This window comes from Colletotrichum truncatum, assembly GCF_014235925.2.
Source record: "Colletotrichum truncatum strain CMES1059 chromosome Unknown Contig_0010, whole genome shotgun sequence".
In the NCBI taxonomy this organism is placed as follows: Eukaryota; Fungi; Ascomycota; class Sordariomycetes; order Glomerellales; family Glomerellaceae; genus Colletotrichum; species Colletotrichum truncatum.
In genome coordinates this window covers 2,380,380-2,398,326 of record NW_027222407.1, presented here as the reverse complement: position 1 = coordinate 2,398,326, position 17,947 = coordinate 2,380,380, and the positions used below count along the sequence as shown (strand labels likewise).

At 51.2% G+C, this 17,947-nt stretch overlaps 5 protein-coding genes across 5 annotated transcripts; all 5 read right to left on the bottom strand.

The window, feature by feature from the left end:
* Positions 1 to 632: 632 nt before the first annotated feature.
* Positions 633 to 827, bottom strand: CTRU02_214113 (uncharacterized protein; the record flags this gene model as incomplete). Its single annotated transcript, XM_036724665.1, has 1 exon — positions 633 to 827. One exon carries the CDS (start codon positions 825 to 827, stop codon positions 633 to 635), a length of 195 nt encoding a protein of 64 aa, XP_036583784.1.
* Positions 828 to 1,136: 309 nt separating this feature from the next.
* CTRU02_214112 (guanine nucleotide-binding protein subunit beta) lies at positions 1,137 to 2,606 on the bottom strand (the record flags this gene model as incomplete). The annotated part of the gene is made up of 5 exons (XM_070206183.1): positions 1,137 to 1,264; positions 1,323 to 1,446; positions 1,504 to 1,593; positions 1,657 to 2,375; positions 2,477 to 2,606. 5 exons carry the CDS (start codon positions 2,604 to 2,606, stop codon positions 1,137 to 1,139), a joined length of 1,191 nt encoding a protein of 396 aa, XP_070060215.1.
* Positions 2,607 to 11,514: 8,908 nt separating this feature from the next.
* On the bottom strand, positions 11,515 to 12,854 carry CTRU02_214111 (adenosine deaminase; the record flags this gene model as incomplete). The annotated part of the gene is made up of 4 exons (XM_036724663.1): positions 11,515 to 11,706; positions 11,760 to 12,462; positions 12,581 to 12,720; positions 12,807 to 12,854. 4 exons carry the CDS (start codon positions 12,852 to 12,854, stop codon positions 11,515 to 11,517), a joined length of 1,083 nt encoding a protein of 360 aa, XP_036583782.1.
* Positions 12,855 to 14,100: 1,246 nt separating this feature from the next.
* Positions 14,101 to 14,965, bottom strand: CTRU02_214110 (mitochondrial import receptor subunit; the record flags this gene model as incomplete). Its single annotated transcript, XM_036724662.2, has 3 exons — positions 14,101 to 14,251; positions 14,371 to 14,755; positions 14,878 to 14,965. The coding sequence occupies 3 exons, from the start codon at positions 14,963 to 14,965 to the stop codon at positions 14,101 to 14,103; spliced, it is 624 nt and encodes a 207-aa protein (XP_036583781.2).
* A 953-nt stretch (positions 14,966 to 15,918) lies between these two features.
* On the bottom strand, positions 15,919 to 17,469 carry CTRU02_214109 (MFS transporter; the record flags this gene model as incomplete). Its single annotated transcript, XM_070206182.1, has 4 exons — positions 15,919 to 16,617; positions 16,675 to 17,076; positions 17,136 to 17,150; positions 17,215 to 17,469. The coding sequence occupies 4 exons, from the start codon at positions 17,467 to 17,469 to the stop codon at positions 15,919 to 15,921; spliced, it is 1,371 nt and encodes a 456-aa protein (XP_070060214.1).
* Between the last annotated feature and the right edge of the window lie 478 nt (positions 17,470 to 17,947).

Sequence of the window (17,947 nt, the reverse complement as noted above, 5' to 3'; positions counted from 1 at the left end):
GCAACGTTTAGCCAACAACAGGCTTGAACAGAGGATGAACGGGCATTGAGCGCGAACTATAGTACAGGCAGTAAGTAGGTATGAGAGGGAAGGCTTGAGGGGGGCGTCCACGCAAGAAAAACATCTTCATCACTTCCATCCACCATCCACGCATTTCTCGTTCCATCGGCGGCTGCCATCTCTCTTCTCCATTTTCAATCGCCTCCTCCATCTTTCCCATCCAAGATGAACAAGCAAGCCCCCGGGCAGGGAAGCCCCAGAGGGATTGATATCTGTTGCCGCACGACATCAATTCCCTTCCCCTCCCACGTGTATAAGGAAATGACAACTCGCCACCAAAACAAACCACCCGGCTTTCCCCTCCAGCTTTGTTTTCTGTTCTCCATCCTCTCAACGAGACAACTTAAGTTTATATCTCCTAAAATTCGGCTTCCTATGGCGGGGCGGAGACAAGTGGCGCTTTCGTCTAACAGACCATCACTGGAAAATCGAGAAAAAAGAAATACGGAATCGAAGAATACGGCGCGTATTTTTGGACGAGGATGAAATGGCGGCAATGAGATTATCGGATTTGGGGAAATCCGTTTTAATGATATAGGAAACTCCTGTTGCAAAGGTGCAGGCTTGTCCGCTTAGAGCCGTCGTGTGAGAGGTAGGTTCGGTGTCGGAATCGTGTGCTCTGCTTGTCTATGCGTGTAGGGTTGGATTTTGGTGGGGGTATCAAAATGCCTCGATTCCATTCCCTCCCTGGCGATCCTGACGTATCGGGATCCGGTAGCAGACGTTGCGGGAGATGTGAAGCATACATGACTCGGGAAAGGCCACATGTGGAAAAACCGACAGTGTGTTACAACCGCCCAATCTAACAATCAGGTGCTAGAATGAGACAAAAAAAAAAAAAAAAAAAAACTATGGTGCAAAGGAACCGTGGACGTGGAGGGTGATGGCTAGCGCATGGCAAAGAAAAAGAGACCCTGTATAGTTCCTACAGCCACCCGTGCCGGTAAACGGGCGGCTCCAGCTGGATTTGGTAGACGATGAAAAGTGAGCTTTGGTATGAGCAGGTGTTTCGTGACTTCGTCCTGTATGCGCCAGTACTTGCGGATTAGAAAAAGGCGGCATCAGGGTTTCGAAAATTAAGTTGGCCATATAACCACTCGACAGAAGATTAAAATGGTTTCGCGCGTACTGGAACCGGTACATCCAGACAGGACTTCGTCGTTGTCGGGGTCGGGTTGGTGGTTTAGTATGCCCAGATTTTCAGCTGTCGAAGAGAGTTAATAACTTCACATACTTCGGGATTGATCTTGGGAACATGTAACTTACAAGAGAATCCCAGGAACCTGTGCACAAGCTGATGCCGTCGTTGCTCACACCCAAGCAACTGACTCTGTTCTCGTGGCCGACGAGTGAGCCAACCTTTTCTCCGCGCGTTACGTCCCAAACCTGAGAGAATTAGTTATTAGTCCGACTCGGTGCCGCGGCTGGAGATAATAAACATACCTTGCACTCGAAGTCATCGTAACCGGCGAACAATAACCGTCCAGAGACTGAGGTAGCCACAGAGGTGATGCCACAAAGAATAGATTCCGACTGGGCGGTCAAGGTTAGCGAGTTGTGACATCTTTGCGATACGTTGATTTCCATCGCACTTACCCCATAGAGGTTCAATTCTCGGTCTGCACGAATGTCAAAGAGTCGGCAAGTTGCATCGTCTGAACCGGTGACGAAAGAGTGACCGTCGGGGAAAAATTGGATGGCGTTAATGTCAGATTCGTGACCAGCAAATGTTTGCACAGCCTTGCCGGCACGGATGTCCCATAGCTTGGCGAAGGCATCGCAGGCGCCAGAAATGAATGTGTTGGAGTTGGTCGGATTAAGGCTGATACTCATGACATCGCCGAGATGGTCGGCAAACTCGATGACCTTTTGGCCTGTTTCGATATCCCACTTCATGCAAGTCATGTCACCAGAAGAGGTGAGGATGCTCCGGTCGTTGATAAATCGACAGCACGACAAATAGCCCGCATGGCCAGACAGTTCTCTTGCGACGCGGGTAGGGCCCTCCCTCTGTTGGTTGAGGTTGTAGATGGAGCAAATGTTGTCGAGGCCACCGCAAGCCACGTAGTTACCGCTGGGGGCGTAGGCGCAGGTCATGACCCAGGATGATCGTAGAGGAATCGCGTGGACCTTGTTCGTGGTGTAGGCATCCCAAATGATGAGCTTGCCGTCCTGCGAGGCGGAGACCAGATGTCTCCTATCAGTCGACCAGTGCATGGCGTAAATCTTGGCCAAATGTCCCTTAAGCGTGCGCTTGGCCTTCATCAGCTGGTTCTTGGGAATCGGCTCGTGTGCCTGTTGGGCGACAGTGCGGACTGTGGCAGAGATTGACTGTCAGCATCATCAAAGTTCATCGGGGAGCAGTTGAAAAGCCATCAACGGCGACTAGACATCGATTGATGAATGATGTACTCACGAGTAGTGTCGGCGAGCTCATCCTTCTTCCGCTTGATCCTATCCTTGAGTGTCTCAGCCTCGCGTCGCGCTTGCTGGATGCGCGCCTGCATCGCCTCGGGCGACACATCGTTGGGGCCTTGAGAGTTCATCGTCGTGGACTAGTGGCCTCGATCAATGGGATGGCGGAGAGAGAGGCGGCTGCTGATGGGAGGAGAGGCGAGGGTGATGAGCGGCGGCGGTGATGATGGTGGTGGTGGTGGTGGTGGTGGGCGAGGAGGACGGACGGGTCGGAAAGGAGGAGATGGTGTCAGTCGACTGTCGTTGGATGAGGGTTGAGGGTTTGAATTGAAATTGAACGGGAGTCGGTGGAGAGGGAGGAAAGAGAGGTGTGTGGTGGTTGTCCAGTTGCAGGTGGAAGGGGAATGCAAGCTCCAGGGGGGTTGCTTTGCGCGGGCCAGTAAAACAGCAGGGTCGAAAGGAAATGATGGCCGGCTGGGGGGTGTTGAATTAAGAGGCAGACGGGAGCCGTAGGTACCTGGTGTGTCTGCGAGTGAATGGGCTATTTGGTGGTACCTGCTGGAGGGCCCTTATGCAGAAAACCCAGTAGTCGGGTGGACAGGACAGGGCAGGGCAAGAGAGAGTAGTGAGGAACAGGAACAGGAGGGAGCAGGAAGAGTAGAGATGGGTAGTTTGGAGAAAGAAAGGTCCGCTGCAGGGTAGGACTGGAGGTACAGGCTGGTTGGCTTAGCTGAATGGATTGGTTGGTTGGCCGAGGGTGGAAGAAAGAATGGGGAGCACGGGACAGGATAAGACAAGGAAGGGACAGGGCAGCGCAGGGAAGGAAGGGGGGACCAAGACCAGAGGGGGGAAACCAAGGGCCGGGGCGGACGCCGTGTCGAGCGAACGTGGTGGGTCCTTCTTTCCCTCTCTCAGTCAAGGACCTCTTTCTCTCTTCCTCTGAGGAGTCGATTTTTTTCCCTCTCTCTTTCTCTTGGCTGCGCTTGCTGGAACCCCAGGCCCTTGAACCTGGACCAGACTAGGATTCGGGTAGTGGTCTAAGGTGACCAGGGGAAGACAATGGCCTGGTATGGACCTGTTCTTGCCGCGGATGCTCTATGGTGGGGAAGCCTACAGTAATCGGTCGACCCTTAAGCAGGTACAGACAGGGTGGGAGGGTGATGAAAGGCTACACAGCAAGCAGTAAGCAGTAAGAAGTCGGCAGGTTAGAGTTGAGGACAGCTACTAATGCCTGGCTGCTAGTGAAGGGCCGCTTGCTTAGGTGCTGAGGCAAATTGTAAGAAGAGAAAGAAGGTGGGGGAGGTAGTGAGCCCTTGTGTCGAGGTCAGATAAAGTTGCTATAGCTGCATGGAAGTGTGTGGAACGATAACAATCGGTACAGCGGCAACTAGTATTGCAAAGAATGGGAGGAAGAGAGCTGTGTGGTGGACTGAGCGTGATTGACTGCGACGATGAAGATGTGTTCGGTCTGTTTGCTGGACGACGAACGCAAAACTAGAAAGGCAAGGGTATGAAGCGGAAAAGGAGCTGAAATGGCGAATGACCAGCGTAATCAGACAGAAACCCAACGACGGCAGCGAACAGAGAGCCCGCCTCGGCGTCCCCAGTTCTTTGTCCCAAGGATATGACGAGACGAGGCCAAGTACGGGGGGGAACAACCCAAAAGGGGCAGAGGGTGGACTCTGGATCGACTTACCCAGTAACAAAACATAGACAACGTCAGAAAACTCCCAAATATCGCCAAATATCGGCTCTTTTCCTGGCCTGTTTCTCCCGGTTCTGTCTCTTTTTCTTTTACTCTCTTCTCCTTCGTAACCTTTCTTTCTTTCTTTTCTTCTTCCCCCTCTGTACAGGCGGTGCGACGTGTACGGGCTAACCAAGATGGAAACGAAGACGATCAGGTCGGCCTATATGGCCTGGGCTGGACTAGGCTGTGGCTGCCTTTCTAGCTGACAGAATTGCGCTGCGTTCCTCGAAGGAGAACTGAACCGAGTCGGCGCTGGCCAGCCGGCAAGGGTTTGCAGTCTCTTGTGGCCCACGTAGCTACGGGCCAGCTAGTCGCACAACGAAACAGAGTCAAGTCGGGCCAAGTGTGGTACACGGCAGGTAGTGAAGGTACCTCGAATTAGCCCGAAAGAGGTAGGGTGCCAGTGATGTTGGTGCGGGTAATGCGGCGTAACATCCGTGGTGTAGCCAGTTCAAAGTTTAAATGATAACAATAGTAACAAAAAAATAAAATAAAATAAAATAAAAATTACAAAGCCCAGCAAAGAAAGGGAAATGAAAAAAGGGGTACAAGTACTAGAGATGACAAAAATAGTGGTTAATGGTCCTGTGAGGAACGATCAGGTACTTTTTAGTCGTAATCCCAGATGGATTGGTGGCAGCAAAGAGGCCCAGCCGAAGACTGAGCAGTGCGTTTGGTGTGGAGTTTTCAGCGTCGGAAGTGTAGTTAATGGTAGGCAGTGGCAGGCTGAGGTCTGAGGGTGCGCTGGTGCAAAAAAAGAGGTTGGGCAAGGTGAGGTGGTTCGTCTGTCGACAGAGTGGATGCGGCGAGCTGACTGAAAGTGAGGTCGGACCGGGTGCAGGCGACGGGAAGAAATAGCTTGGAGGTGGGGCCTAGCCTGTGTTATTTTATTTCGCCATGGCTCTGGCGGTGGCATGGCTGGTGGGAAAGAGTGGATTCTGGAACCAGATGTGCGTGCGGACGGGGAGAAACTGAGAAAAACCCCGGGGCAAGTGCCAGGAACGTCAGGTACAAGTCGTCACGAAATTAACACACAGGGTACGTACCTTTTCGTTTATCCACTTTGAGGTACTCACATGTAGTGGTAGGTACAACAGAAGGGGGCTCTCTCCGGAGAAGGACGGGTTTGGGGACCAGGGCCAGGGCCGATTGCAACTCTCTCAATCCGTTTTAGTCGCCTGTTGCCGCTATAGACAATAATCGTCACTTCTCGATTGATTTTTTCTGGGCATCTCTTTTTTGCTTTCTAGCCGTCGTTCTTTCAGTTGGTTTTGAATTTTACCCGTTTCCACCCACCTTACGATGTTACTTTTTATTCCTTTTCTTTTTAACCTTTAGAAAATTGGCCCGGGCAAAAGAATCCTTCGAGCGGAACGTTGGTCTTGCTCTCCCCCTCTCATCCCGTCTCTTGCGCCCTCCTACGCATTGCTAACTCCTGGGGTGGTAGGAGGGGTTATGAAAATGCAGAGACAGTTTTTGCCTTACTTTCCTAAGCGTGTGATCACATAAGCGATCTCGCGTCAGGATCTGAAATTCTGCACACGATACGTCAACGCTTCTATCGCCGTTCGGTGTTAAGGTGGGGAGGGGAGTAGATCAAAGCGCCCGCATCTCGTCTGTTGGTACGATAAGATTCAGAACGAGTCTAGATGGTATGGCTTGATCACTTATACAGGCTCCCCCGATAGTCAACACAACTTGTCTCAGGTGGATTTGCTTCCATACTTGGAAGAGGAGCCGCAAAGAAGGCGCTTGTATGGGCTCACCTTTGGTGACGAAAGACAGGGTCCTGCGCTGTCATGCCTCGTCTCGCTGCATGTCAAAGGTAGAGAGCGGGGCTAAAGTTGCTCAAGTCGTAAGGCCCATCACTGTCTACCTGTTTTCCTGCATCTGAAGATCCCTAAATTATCTTTAGTAAAGGGCAACGAGGGCTCAGGGTGCTTATTTCGCCATTGAAATATGCCAAACTGGCAACGATCTTACAGATGACGATGCAGCTACGGACACAGACACAGGTAACCACGACACTCGCGCCTCGATTTTTTTGTCGTGCCCGGCAATGAAAGGCACCTTCCGCCTTGCTTAAAAAGCGCACAGGCGCAACAGAAAACATATTGACTTTCTTTCCGTGACACCTTCACCTTGTCTTATGACGCGACGCATTGCTAGCTCTGCTGCAACTGAAGCAAATACATACATTTCAGGTTCATTTTGGCCGAACCTCGCCAGTGAAGGATGCCCGGCTACGCGAAATGGAGGGGTCCATATAGGAAAAGCCCCCAAAGGCAAACATCTCGGGGAGCGCAAATATCCGTACTTTACTTTGTATCCGAACCAATATGGGAAGGAAGCACAGTACATAATACATCCACCATTGATCATTTACCATTTTACGGTCCGCCTGGGCAGATAAAGAAGCAACACCATTGGCGAAGTAGAAAAGATACGTACTAGCCACTGTGAGTGGAGCAGGGAGCCGCGCCGGCAGCGAACCCTCCTAGAAAGTTTGCTTGGCAAAATGAGAGCATGGCACTCACTCTCTTTCCCTCAGTGTATCCATATCGTCTTGTTTTGGGTGCTGGCGCATCCGAACCTCTGTTCTTGATTGAACAACAGCGCAGGAGGCACGGATGCCTACGCATGCTAGCCCTGAAGGAAGGCCAATCAGAAGAGGAAAAGGGGAAAGGCTGCTCTCTTTTTGCCTTTGTCTCTCTGTAGTTGATTGCAGCCGTAGTGGATGCCGTCACTGCACGGACCACACCTCTGGAGGGAAAACTCCAGAGAGACCCAGGCAGCCCAGGCTCTTATGAAAGTTTGCGGCAGGTCTTGCCTTGCTTGGTACTAGGCTATGTTTAAGTACAAAGAAGCCAAGGGAAGCGAGCGAGACGGCAAACCTATCAAGAGCTCTGAGTACATGGCAAGAGGTGGGCATGGTCTGGTTCGAGGTCCCTGTTCTCTGTGCAATGTGGGTCATCCTGTTGCATTGCATAAAGTAGATTGGATGCAGCCACTAGTCCGAATCCAGAGTCACTCAGGTACCGACATTAATTGTCTGCTAAATCTCCTCCACCACCCTGGGCTGGTTCCACTTCCATACCCGCTAATCAATGGCCTATGCTTCTCTCTTGCCCAAGAATTGCCCGCCTCGTCTTCTATACCGCTTTTGCACTCGTTGTCATTGATGAGTCTCCCAGCGCGTTGCTAATCTTCGAACTGAATACTTTGCATTTTGTAAGTCTATCCGGATGGCTTTCTATGCCTGCAGCACGCTTTAGTAGCTGAGGGCGAGAGACAAACAACAGCCAACGACGCCCGTTCTCTGTTGGTTTTACACCAGACTTTGCTTCGTCTCAGCTCATTGAATGTGTATTCGATTGGACTGATACTGCCCGTCCGATCAAGATCAACATATCCACACCCACCATGGGCAAGAACGTAAACACGACGCCCGCTCGATTGTCCTTGACTTTACCCCTAAACGGATCAGCGATAACAATGCCAAGGGTGACTGCAAGGCGAGGCGAAGCGAACATATTACTAGTGTAAGCGGGCCAGACGCAGAGCAAGAGGCGGTCGTAGCGTGGGCTCGGAGGAGGGTGGCCGAGCAAACAACCAACGAAAGCTTCGAATGGCCGATACCAACGTCCCTTTGACCACCAAACTTTTCGGCGAACCAACCGAAAACCTTCGCTTAAGATGGCGACTTGAGCGTTGGGAAATCATCACAACAAGTTTGACGGCGATGATGACGACGAGCTTGTGGCCCAAGTGCAAATTCAAACTTGTCGGACGGTCTAGCATGCAACCCCCAGAGTCAAGAGTGGTTATAGCCAAACACCACTGCCCCAGCTACTGCATAGGGTCAGTTAAGGTCAAGACAAGACAAGACGTCCTCGCTAGCCCGATGTCGGCCGGGGTTTGGCACCGAGCGCTTGGTTATTAGGCGAACTGCTCACTGTGATAACAGCCAACACACATCTTCAACCATCCATCCCTCCATCTCGTTTGCATTTCCACCGTATCCAACGCTCCCATCATCCCATTTGCCCAATTTCATCTCAAGCCTCATACTACTGTGCTCAAATCATAGCCTTTACCCTCAAAGGCCAACCATCTTGCATTGCCACTGAGCATTACTGGGTGGTACAAAAGCGCTCAACTCACGCTCAGTCGAACTTCTAAATGGCATACCCTAGAACTGCAAGTGTCAGCCTTGGTTCTTCCATCGCCGTCTAGTCAAAACCTGGGGTGGCGGGCGATCCAAGCTCTCTAGCCCCCTCCCAGCCGGGGCCGTCACAAGCCCCAAGCTTCTATAATTGCTTCTTTTTGGGGTCCAGAAGTCAAACTTGCATGCACTGGGTTGGGTTCCTGCTTCACCTGGGCCGATGATGGCATGCCGAGAGGCGAGCCCGGAAAAAGACAACATCTGGTGCCAGGCACTTAACGAGTGCCTTGCCGGTGTCACCACATGAGCAACTAACTAGTAGACGGCACTACATGTATGACGGTTGGAAGGCCTTTCAGCCAAGGCCCGCGACTTCGGCATCAGAAACAACGCAACATCAGAATGACACCTGACCCTCGACGCTACCACCGGGTCTGTAAATCGGCCACCATGAGAGTTATCTTTTGCATGTTATCCAATAGAACCTGACCTCAGCTGTTTTCAATGAGTAGGCGACGATTGAAAGAATCCGTCCGAATGACATATCAACCTTGAAATCTTTGTTCTGCAACAACTTTTACAGACAAATGTTAGTGCTGACGGGTTGCTGCAGCACGGACTTTCCCATCGCCACGCAAATGTGCCGGCGTTTCCCTGTCCGTCCTCACACTTTGATGCTGTTCGGTGGTGGTTTAAAAATTTGGGCCACTACTGTCACTTTCCGTTCACTGGCTCAACTTTGGTCATGTCTACATGATATCAGAGTATTTTCCTTCTGTCCATACGCTACTTGCATGTTAACCTGTAGAATGCGAGCATATCTGTGTGTCACTAACTGCACCCACTACCGCTGTCTTGCTTCGGTGACGAGGTCGACATTGCGGCTACCTTGGCAAAACCAGGCCATGTACCCAAGTCGTCCGTCAGTCTCCGGGGAAAGACCTTTGAGGCCCCGACGAAGCATGATAGCACCCTCCATACGCCAACACAATTAAATACCTCTGCCGGCTAGGGAAGATGTCAAGGCCAAAAGCCGCGGCCAATACTACCCACACAGCGTCGCAAGTATGCAGCCTAAGGCCAAGCCAAAAGCAATTTAAGTCCGAAAATGGTTGAACAGACCTCGCCAATCCACAGTGGCGCTTCCCTGGGCATGGCGGCGTTGTGATCGCAGGACGCCTCACAAGCAAACCAGAAAGGAAAAAAGAAGGTGTGTATCGCGCGGCACTTCTGCCTCTGCCTCTGCACTCAATATGAAGCTTTTTCGATTCACCCTGAATAACGTCACCGCTGGGCAGAGTAGCTGTCTCTCGTCTCCGATTCGGAGGACTGTCAAAACAAACTCCGCCCCCGCCCCCCGTCGCGAACCTACGTGATGACAGATCCGTTGATCATGGCGTACCCGGTTAGAGGCAGAACAGAAGAACCATGGCTCAAGGCTTTACAGGACAAAGGCCACGAAGTTGACCCAAGTACAAAACACCTCCCCAGTCGGCGAGTTGTGATAGACATGGCTGCCGATCACAAATCAACGACGATACGTATCTCTCATCTCTTGGCGGGCAACGCACGGGCTTCATGGGGTACTCGCCCACCCACTCGGGAGTGTGCACGCATAGAATCCACCCATTCCTTGGTCCACGGTGTTTTTCATGACTGCATTAAACGTTGTTGCTCTAACCCATCTCCGCGCCAGCCTTTATGATGCTTCCATAGCTCGCCTCCTGTTGTGTCGTTTTAACTTTTCAATACCGGGATACCCTTTTGAACAGTGAGGCCCCAGTAGCCACTCGGGACACACACTGACCGTCATGGACCTCGTGTGGGTCTGTGTGTCGTCTCAACGACAGCACAAGGACGAATACCATTACCTCTTGTCGTCACTTTACAGTACTCTACCAGACCAGTGTTCCTTGCCAGAAGCCCGCGGGGCACCCAGAATCCCCTGCGCTAGATTGTTTACCAAATCCATTGATGCCCTCTCGAACTCACATCCTTTCCCCCGTGCACCGAACCGAGGCAGGACGAATCCGACACACGCTTTGCAAGCGAGCATCACGAAGCCTTGAGGCTGCAGTAGACGAGACATATGCCCGTTTCTTAGCCTTACCGCCAGATCTATTGCTGCAGAATATTGGGCGATTACCCTCCTGGCAGCTTGGCATATCCTCGCCGTTGACAAAAGCCTGCGTTCATTTCGAGGGAACTATCTGATTGAATGTGAGCCCTTCAACCAGATCCCAGAGGGCATAGAAGCTAATCTAAAACACTCATAATTGAGTCATAGCAGCCTGATATGGCTGCTGTACCCGAACCCGACTTATATCACCACCGTTGACCGCGGCAACGTCACAAAATCCTTTTAAACTTACGCCTTGCCACAGATCATCTGCAGTAGCGTCTCCTGGAGGCAGTTGGGCGGTAGGTAGTATTGGAGATACTCAGCTACTCCTGGTATTTATAGCAACTTGCCCGATCTGGCCACTGCGTTTGGCTTTGCATTATGCGCGCACAGTCATCAATGTGACGTGGGTTTAGACCAAAACGGTCTTGTCGTAGGACAACTGGAAGACAGCACTACCTCAACCATTAGCGTGTACAGGCATAAAGCCATGCTAGCTGTGAGTGATATTCCAGCTAAATTCATGTCGCCTTCGAAGGGTATTCCTTCTGCATACCAGTTGACCGGCAGAGGAACAGATCTGGCGCAATGAATGGAGAAGAAACCTGGTGTTAAGACTGGCAGCGTCTGTTCATGGTTTAAAGCACAGTGGTGCGGAAGTGAAATAGTCCCTGCATGTATGAAGTTCTTGGACCGCCTGTATGCAAGGCATATTTGCTTGGCCACGCCATGGTTGGTCCGAAGGCAGAAACTCTTCTTTTCGAGAGCTTAGAATCCCGCCGCTTGATTGTTGCACCGGAAGCGAAACCGAGCTGAACAAATACAGAGAGGCATGGTACGAAGAAAAGGTCTGATCTGCAAGATCCGTACTTCTGAAGCGACTTATTGAAGTCGCCACATCAGAACCGAGAAACGCGAACCTCCGTTCTCACCGGCCTCAAATAAACGTTGGACTGTTTTGACCTCTGATTTTCTGCTAATATTCTATTTCTAGCTAGTTAATAATTATAATGTTCCATTTGGTGAAGATTTCCACATCAGCTGCCGGAGACGCTCCTTCTCAGCCTCTCCACCAAAGATGGAATCGATACCTCGACGAGCGAGAACACAAACGTCGTCCTGAGAGAGGTTGAAGTGCTCCGCCACCAACCTGTATTCGTTTGACAGAGGGCTTCCGAAGACGCCAACGTCATCTGTCTGCTCATGGCGTTGTCAGTGATGCCGAACAAAAGGGTCAATAATCAACGTACACCAAGAGAAATTACACTCCCCTCCACACCCCACCATTCCCCGAAATGATGTCCCTCGAACCCGCCAGTAACCATTCCCGCATGGACATTGCAACTTAGACACAGCTCAAGCCCAATCTTCCGTGCCGTGATCTCTCGCTTCACGTTCTCGCCGAGATGGATGACGTGACCCAGCCGCCCCGGCTGCCACGACAGAATCTCGGCGAGCTCGCCGGGGTGACCGGAACACTCCGCTTCTCCAAAGTGGATAGTAATCCCCAGTCCCAGCTCCCTAGCCTCCGAAAACACTCCACGGAAGATGGAGATGTCGTCCTGGCCGAGCACGCCGTGGCAGCGCGCAGATGGGTCGCCACAGAGGTCCACACCTACGACACCTCTGTCCCGGAAAGTGGCCGCCAGGCGAACAGTCTCAGCTGCCTGTTGAGGAGTATGTCGCCTGTCTACTGAGAGAATCAGCCGCGTGCGCATGGTCTCTGGGCCAGGGTGCGCGGCCTCGAAGGAGGCGATAGCGGAGAGAATGGTGGAGACATATACTGAGGGCGCCTGCGGGGTAGGGTTAGGAAGGGATCGTGGGGTTGTGCGAAGTTCTAGATATGCCACGCCGTCTGCGTGGAAGTCTTCTAAGACCGAGAGCGTTGCCTTGTGAAGGGTTTCTGTGGTGGTTATGAGATTGTAGATGTAGGATGAGAAGAGGGGGAAGAAGCTGCGCACAGTTTAGACGGTTAGAGCTGAGCTAATATGAAGAAAGAGCGCGCTATAGAAGATAATAACGATTTAGGAAACAAAGATGATTGAAACAGGGATTGAAGGAGGTTAAGTACGTTGTAAGATCGTAGTCATGCTTGTTTTCTGGCATCACTACGAGGGGATCTTCGAGGTCCGTCTCGCCAGCTTGCTTCTTAAGGACCCAAATCTCGTGGAGAGTTCGGCGGCTTACACTGCCTGTTAAATGGGCATGGAGCTGGTAGGTTTCAGTGATTATCCAGGCAAAACCGTACAATTATGTGTAATCTGGGTGCCACGGTTCCAGAGCAGGATATTGGGTACCTCGATTTTGGGGAGAGCTCTAAAGTCCATATCTGCCGCTGCCTTCATGTTCGCCACCTTGACCGTCTAAGTCCTTTTCAAGAGTTAAGCGAGGTATGCGGGCTTTTCCGTGGGATTGGCTCTGCGAGTTTTGGTCGTCAGCACTACCGCCCACGATTGTTCCCTTTCCTCCTCCCCAGGTGATTGGAAATGAATGGTCACAAGTACCAGTAAGTGGAGATGTATCCGCGGCGCAAATGATGTGAGGTAAAAGAGGCAGTGCTAGTTGTTGCTTGGAAGTTGGAAAGGGCTTCGTTGACCCGAGGAGGTTGAAGTTGGACTATTTGCGGTAGTTCCGTGAGTTTCGCTTGCCCGCGGAGCGGGCCGATGGGGCCGATTCCGGAGTGATATCGGGGAGGCGGGAGGCGCCGACGTCTGTGCTTATCTTGGGACCAGCATCCGCCGCTATAGTTTGACGTCTGGACTTCCGAAATTCTTGGGTTTTGATTGAATCTTGTCGAGAAGTCTGATGAAGATGTTTTTTCCCTTTCCTTTTGTTGGGCACCCTAGACTAATGGCAAATATTCTTTTGGGTGATAGCAGCCAGTGCTCTAGATGACAGTCAGAGCAGGGAAATGGTATGTCGCTGATTGAAAATATTATCCAGTTGTTGGAATCATGGCCAATGCTCCTATCTATACTTTACGCTTAGTTAGAACTGAATTGCATTTAAGATGTACCTTAGGTGAGTGATCCATTATTGCACACAAGCGGTACCGGTTCTAGGTCACTGTGTTCCATGCGCGTACAGTAGGAGCATGAGACAAGGATGTATATTGCACTCTTCCATAGCATTGACGCCTTCCTAGGGGTCGCTCTCGTCGGATATTGTGAGTCTGGAATTCTACTTGACTCAACCTTATCAATGTGCCTACGTTTCTTGAAAAAACTATAGCAAAGCTTTCGCTTCTAAACGTCTTCCATTATACCTTGAAGTTTCACAGACTTCATTGATCATGCGCCTCCACCGAGATGAACAAGTTATGCATCCTACATATAGCAGTCATGATTCAACTAGTTCAACCTTGAACCAACCCCTTGTTAAATTCATAAGCTCTGGGCTGGCTGGTCATGGTATATTTGACATGGCAACACAGGGCTAGAATAATACCATTCCGGCTGGTGGAATCTTTAGTCTGCACTCGGATGACTTAAGGAAATGATAAACTTCACAGCAGAGTGCAAGGTACGAGGCGGGTATTAAAATTGGTCATGATTGCAACCGGCCTTCCTAAACACGGCCTTCATGAATGTCTTATAGTACAAGCAAAAGGGCAGGGAAACCCCATCCTGCCTCCCACCCCCATGACCGCAATGCATGCAAAGTTCCGTTAGGTGTTGAGAGTGTTGTGAGAGATTCGTCTGATATACAGTTTCGAAGCGCAATATTAACCGCAAGCTTCTGTCCGAGTAGGGGTTTTTGTTTTCATTGTTCGTGTCGTACAGATACCGGTGTTGCGCGATTCGTTTGCCCAGCTTTCAATAGCTTGAGAATTTTCTTCATTGTTATGACATGTTGATTTACAGAGCGGGCTTAGCCTCGGCACGGTCAAGGTGGGCGCCGAGAATGTCAGCGGTGCTCTCACCCTCGTTGCCGGGCTCGCCGCCGGCAGTGAGGAGCTCACCGCCGGCCTCACGCATGCGGAACTCGCGCTCCATGCCCTCAATCTGCTGGTCCTCAGCCCAGCAGGTGGCCAGAGGCACACCAATCATCAGAGCAGTAGCGCAGACAACCCAAACGGTGCGGGAGCCGTAATACCACGTGTTCTGGACGGCACTGACGCCGAAGTTGACCTTGTGCTGAACCCAGCCGCGTGTGGTCGGAGGGATCATGTCCTTGAGGGCATACAGGCGCTCGGTGAAGGACTCGTCCGTAGGGTCGAAGTCGCTGTCGGCGGAGATCTCGGAGTCTGTGGCGACGTGTTAGCTAGTGGTCAAGTGACGTAGTAAAAACACGCTAGTTCCAGAAACGTTAAAGATATATATCGTCTCTGTACCTAAGGTATGATCGTAATCAGCACAAAGTACATACCAGTGTCAGTATAGTCGCCATCATCTTCGATGGGACCGGCCTGGTGGGCCTGGAAGTGCTCGTCCTCGACCTCAGTGAGTTGAACCATTGTGTCTGTAGTTGATTTGGCGTTCCTTGTAAAAGTCGAAATGCGCTAGTTATGGCCGCGATGATTTCGACGATGCGGTCGCGAGTTTGTCCCGGGAACGTACGAAGACGAAAATTGAAGCCGACGTAATAAGTGACGAAGAAGTCGAGCTTCTTAAGTTAACCTGGGCTAGGTTGTTGCTGGTGACCTTGGCGGAAAGCCTTTATATAAGAAAAGGCTGAGAGCTTGAAGTGGATCTCACACTTGAAGTCGTCGGCGAGAAAGCGATGACCTTAGTTGTTGGAAGGGATCGTTGTGATGGAGTTGAGCTTGGGGTTGACCAAGGGGAGGTTCAGCAAGAGCTGTGCTAGAGATAGCGCGCGAGGGACCCGTCATGAGAATTTTTGGTAGCTAGCGTAATTGGAAATGGTCTGTGCTCGGATGTGACGGAAGAAGGTTTGACCGAGACGACGTTTCAATCGGCTGTGAGGAATGGTGCACAGACCATCGTTATTCTTGATCTTGTTCGTCCTGCCATTTTGACTACTGCAAAAAGCCTCGGTTGTAATTGGACGACAGCCCTAGAAGCTGGAGGATCCGATGGGCACAATGCACAAGAGTCTTCAACACCTCCCACCACGGCCTCTCTACTAAAAGACCAATATATCATTCGTTATCTTCCTCTCTTTCTAATTACTGTATGGCCTAATCTTTTTTAGTCGCATATGTAAAGAGTGTTAGCCTGTCGTCATCTTTCTGAATTAACTGGTAGCCGGGCTTGACGTTATATAAAGATTTCAAAGCCTATATATAGAACAGATTTCTATTATCAGTTGTTTCGATATAGTACTCAAATACGATTTGGTTACAAATGTTACTTTGACTATAAAATGTTGGCTCTTGCGATGCTTGACTGGTTCGTGTACCCAGTACTTCAAATCACCTTCTTATCAAGGCATTGCTCTAATCCATTTTTACTCCTCCTTGTGCCCAATTTTCGGCAAGCAAAGCCACAAAATAAGCATAACACCTAGGAAAGCCAGGATGATGGGCTGCAGAACCTGCACACCCTTGGCTTGAGCAAGCGCACCAACGGCAAACGGCAGGATAGCTGCGCCACTCCCACCAAACGCGGCCGCGAACCCAATCGTGCTGACGTGCAAATGCCTTGGAAGCAATTTCGTCGCCGCGACAACGACAGCTGGAAAGAACGGTCCAAGGAAGAAACCCTGGAGCGATACCGCCACCGCAGAGACATAAAATTGCGGCACCAGCCAGAAGAGCAGTTCAAGACCCATAGTAATGGGGATATAGATGGAAACGGCAAGCTTAACTCCCAGTCTCGGCGTGACGAAGCCGAGAACGACTCGACCGACAGTAATGCCCAGCCAGAAACCGACGGATGTCATACCGGAGTCGAACCTGTTGGCTTTGCGAACTTGAATCATGAACTGCACAATCCAGCCTCCCAGAGAGACCTCTGTACCAACGTAGGCGAGAAGAAAGAAGGCGCAAAGCCACGATACGCGGGCATATGGGCGCTTGAAGAGCGCGACTCGCATGCCGCCGGCGTTGTCACTGCTGGATTGGCTCACCGACTCACGGTACGCAGCGCCTGTCTGTTTCCAGAAGGCAGATGTGCACCAAACGAGCTCGACGACGGCCATTCCGAGCTGGACCCATCAGCATCTATTCACCCAAAGTACAAAACTGTCGAAGACCAAACTCACCATGACATAGTAAAAGTTCCACCAGCCTAAATTTCCCTTGGTGATCATCGTCGTGGCAACAAGCGGACTCATCACCCCTCCTGCCCCGTAGGCAGCGTGCAGAAAGCCGAGGACTTCGTTCGCGCGGTCCATGTTGCCGATATAAGCGTTCCACGCGGCATCGCTGATGCCGTTACCGAAACCTGCCAGGATGTACACAATAACCAGAACCGGATAGGGAGGGTGCTGAGAGATGACAACGTAGGCAGCAAGGTGGCATGACGAAGCGATAATAGCGACGCCGCGCTGGCCGGCTTTGTTATGTATCCAGTTGTTAAGAAGCGCGGAGCCAACGTAACCTATGAAGGGGGAGAGGAAAACGAGGGAAACGACGATATAGTCTAGGCCATAGTAGGATTCGAGCTGTAGCAGTGAGTTTATGCCCTTGTGAAGCCTTGTCAAGGGGACGTGGAAGTGCATACGTAGGGGATCAAAGCCTGGATACAAGTCAGTCCTCGCTCACATAAAAAGGGCTACGTGATTAGATATGCCAAGACTTACGCCGTAGGCAGCGTCGTTTGCACCCGAAGTAAACAAACTCCAGAAACAGGACAGCACTCTGTTTGCGTTTGACCTCGGATAGTTCCATTTCTGAACGACAGTGGTGGTGGTCGTTGGCGCCGGAAGACCGCCAGTCTCATCCTCGTTGGACCCGAGCCGGTGGCCTTCGGTGTTGAGAAGCCTGGCTTCCTTCGGCGAAGTAGGTCGCTGGAAGCTCTGCAGCTCGACGGTGGAGGTAGATAAGGTGGTCGCCATATCAGCAATGCTGCCAAGGGCGGCACAGAACGCTGGCAGGTATCGATTGAGTTCAATTAAAGGCGTCGGGAATTCTAATTGACTTCTGGGAAATCACCGGTAGTAGTTGGAAGGTGTTCAAGGCCTTAGTCAAAGGTAGAGGGATGTGGTGGGTTTTATGACGAGCGCTTTGCACAATATACAGGTAGTGTGTAACAGAACGGGGATACACCGGTGTAAGAGTGCGTAAGTATACAAGCTATGTGGGACAAATTAGGCGGTTCTACACTAGCAAAGCTACGCCCATTTCTCCAGCCTACCACCCAGCCACCTGTTGGCAGCAGGGCCAGCGTCTTGAGTCTTGCATTAGGCGATTCCAGTGCCATCCACATTCAACAAAGTCCGGAAAATATTTCGCTACTAAATCGCAACGTTTTTCGGACTTTTGGCATTAGTCACAGCCCACGGAAAAGAGCCTAGACGGTTACGTATAGCTGTA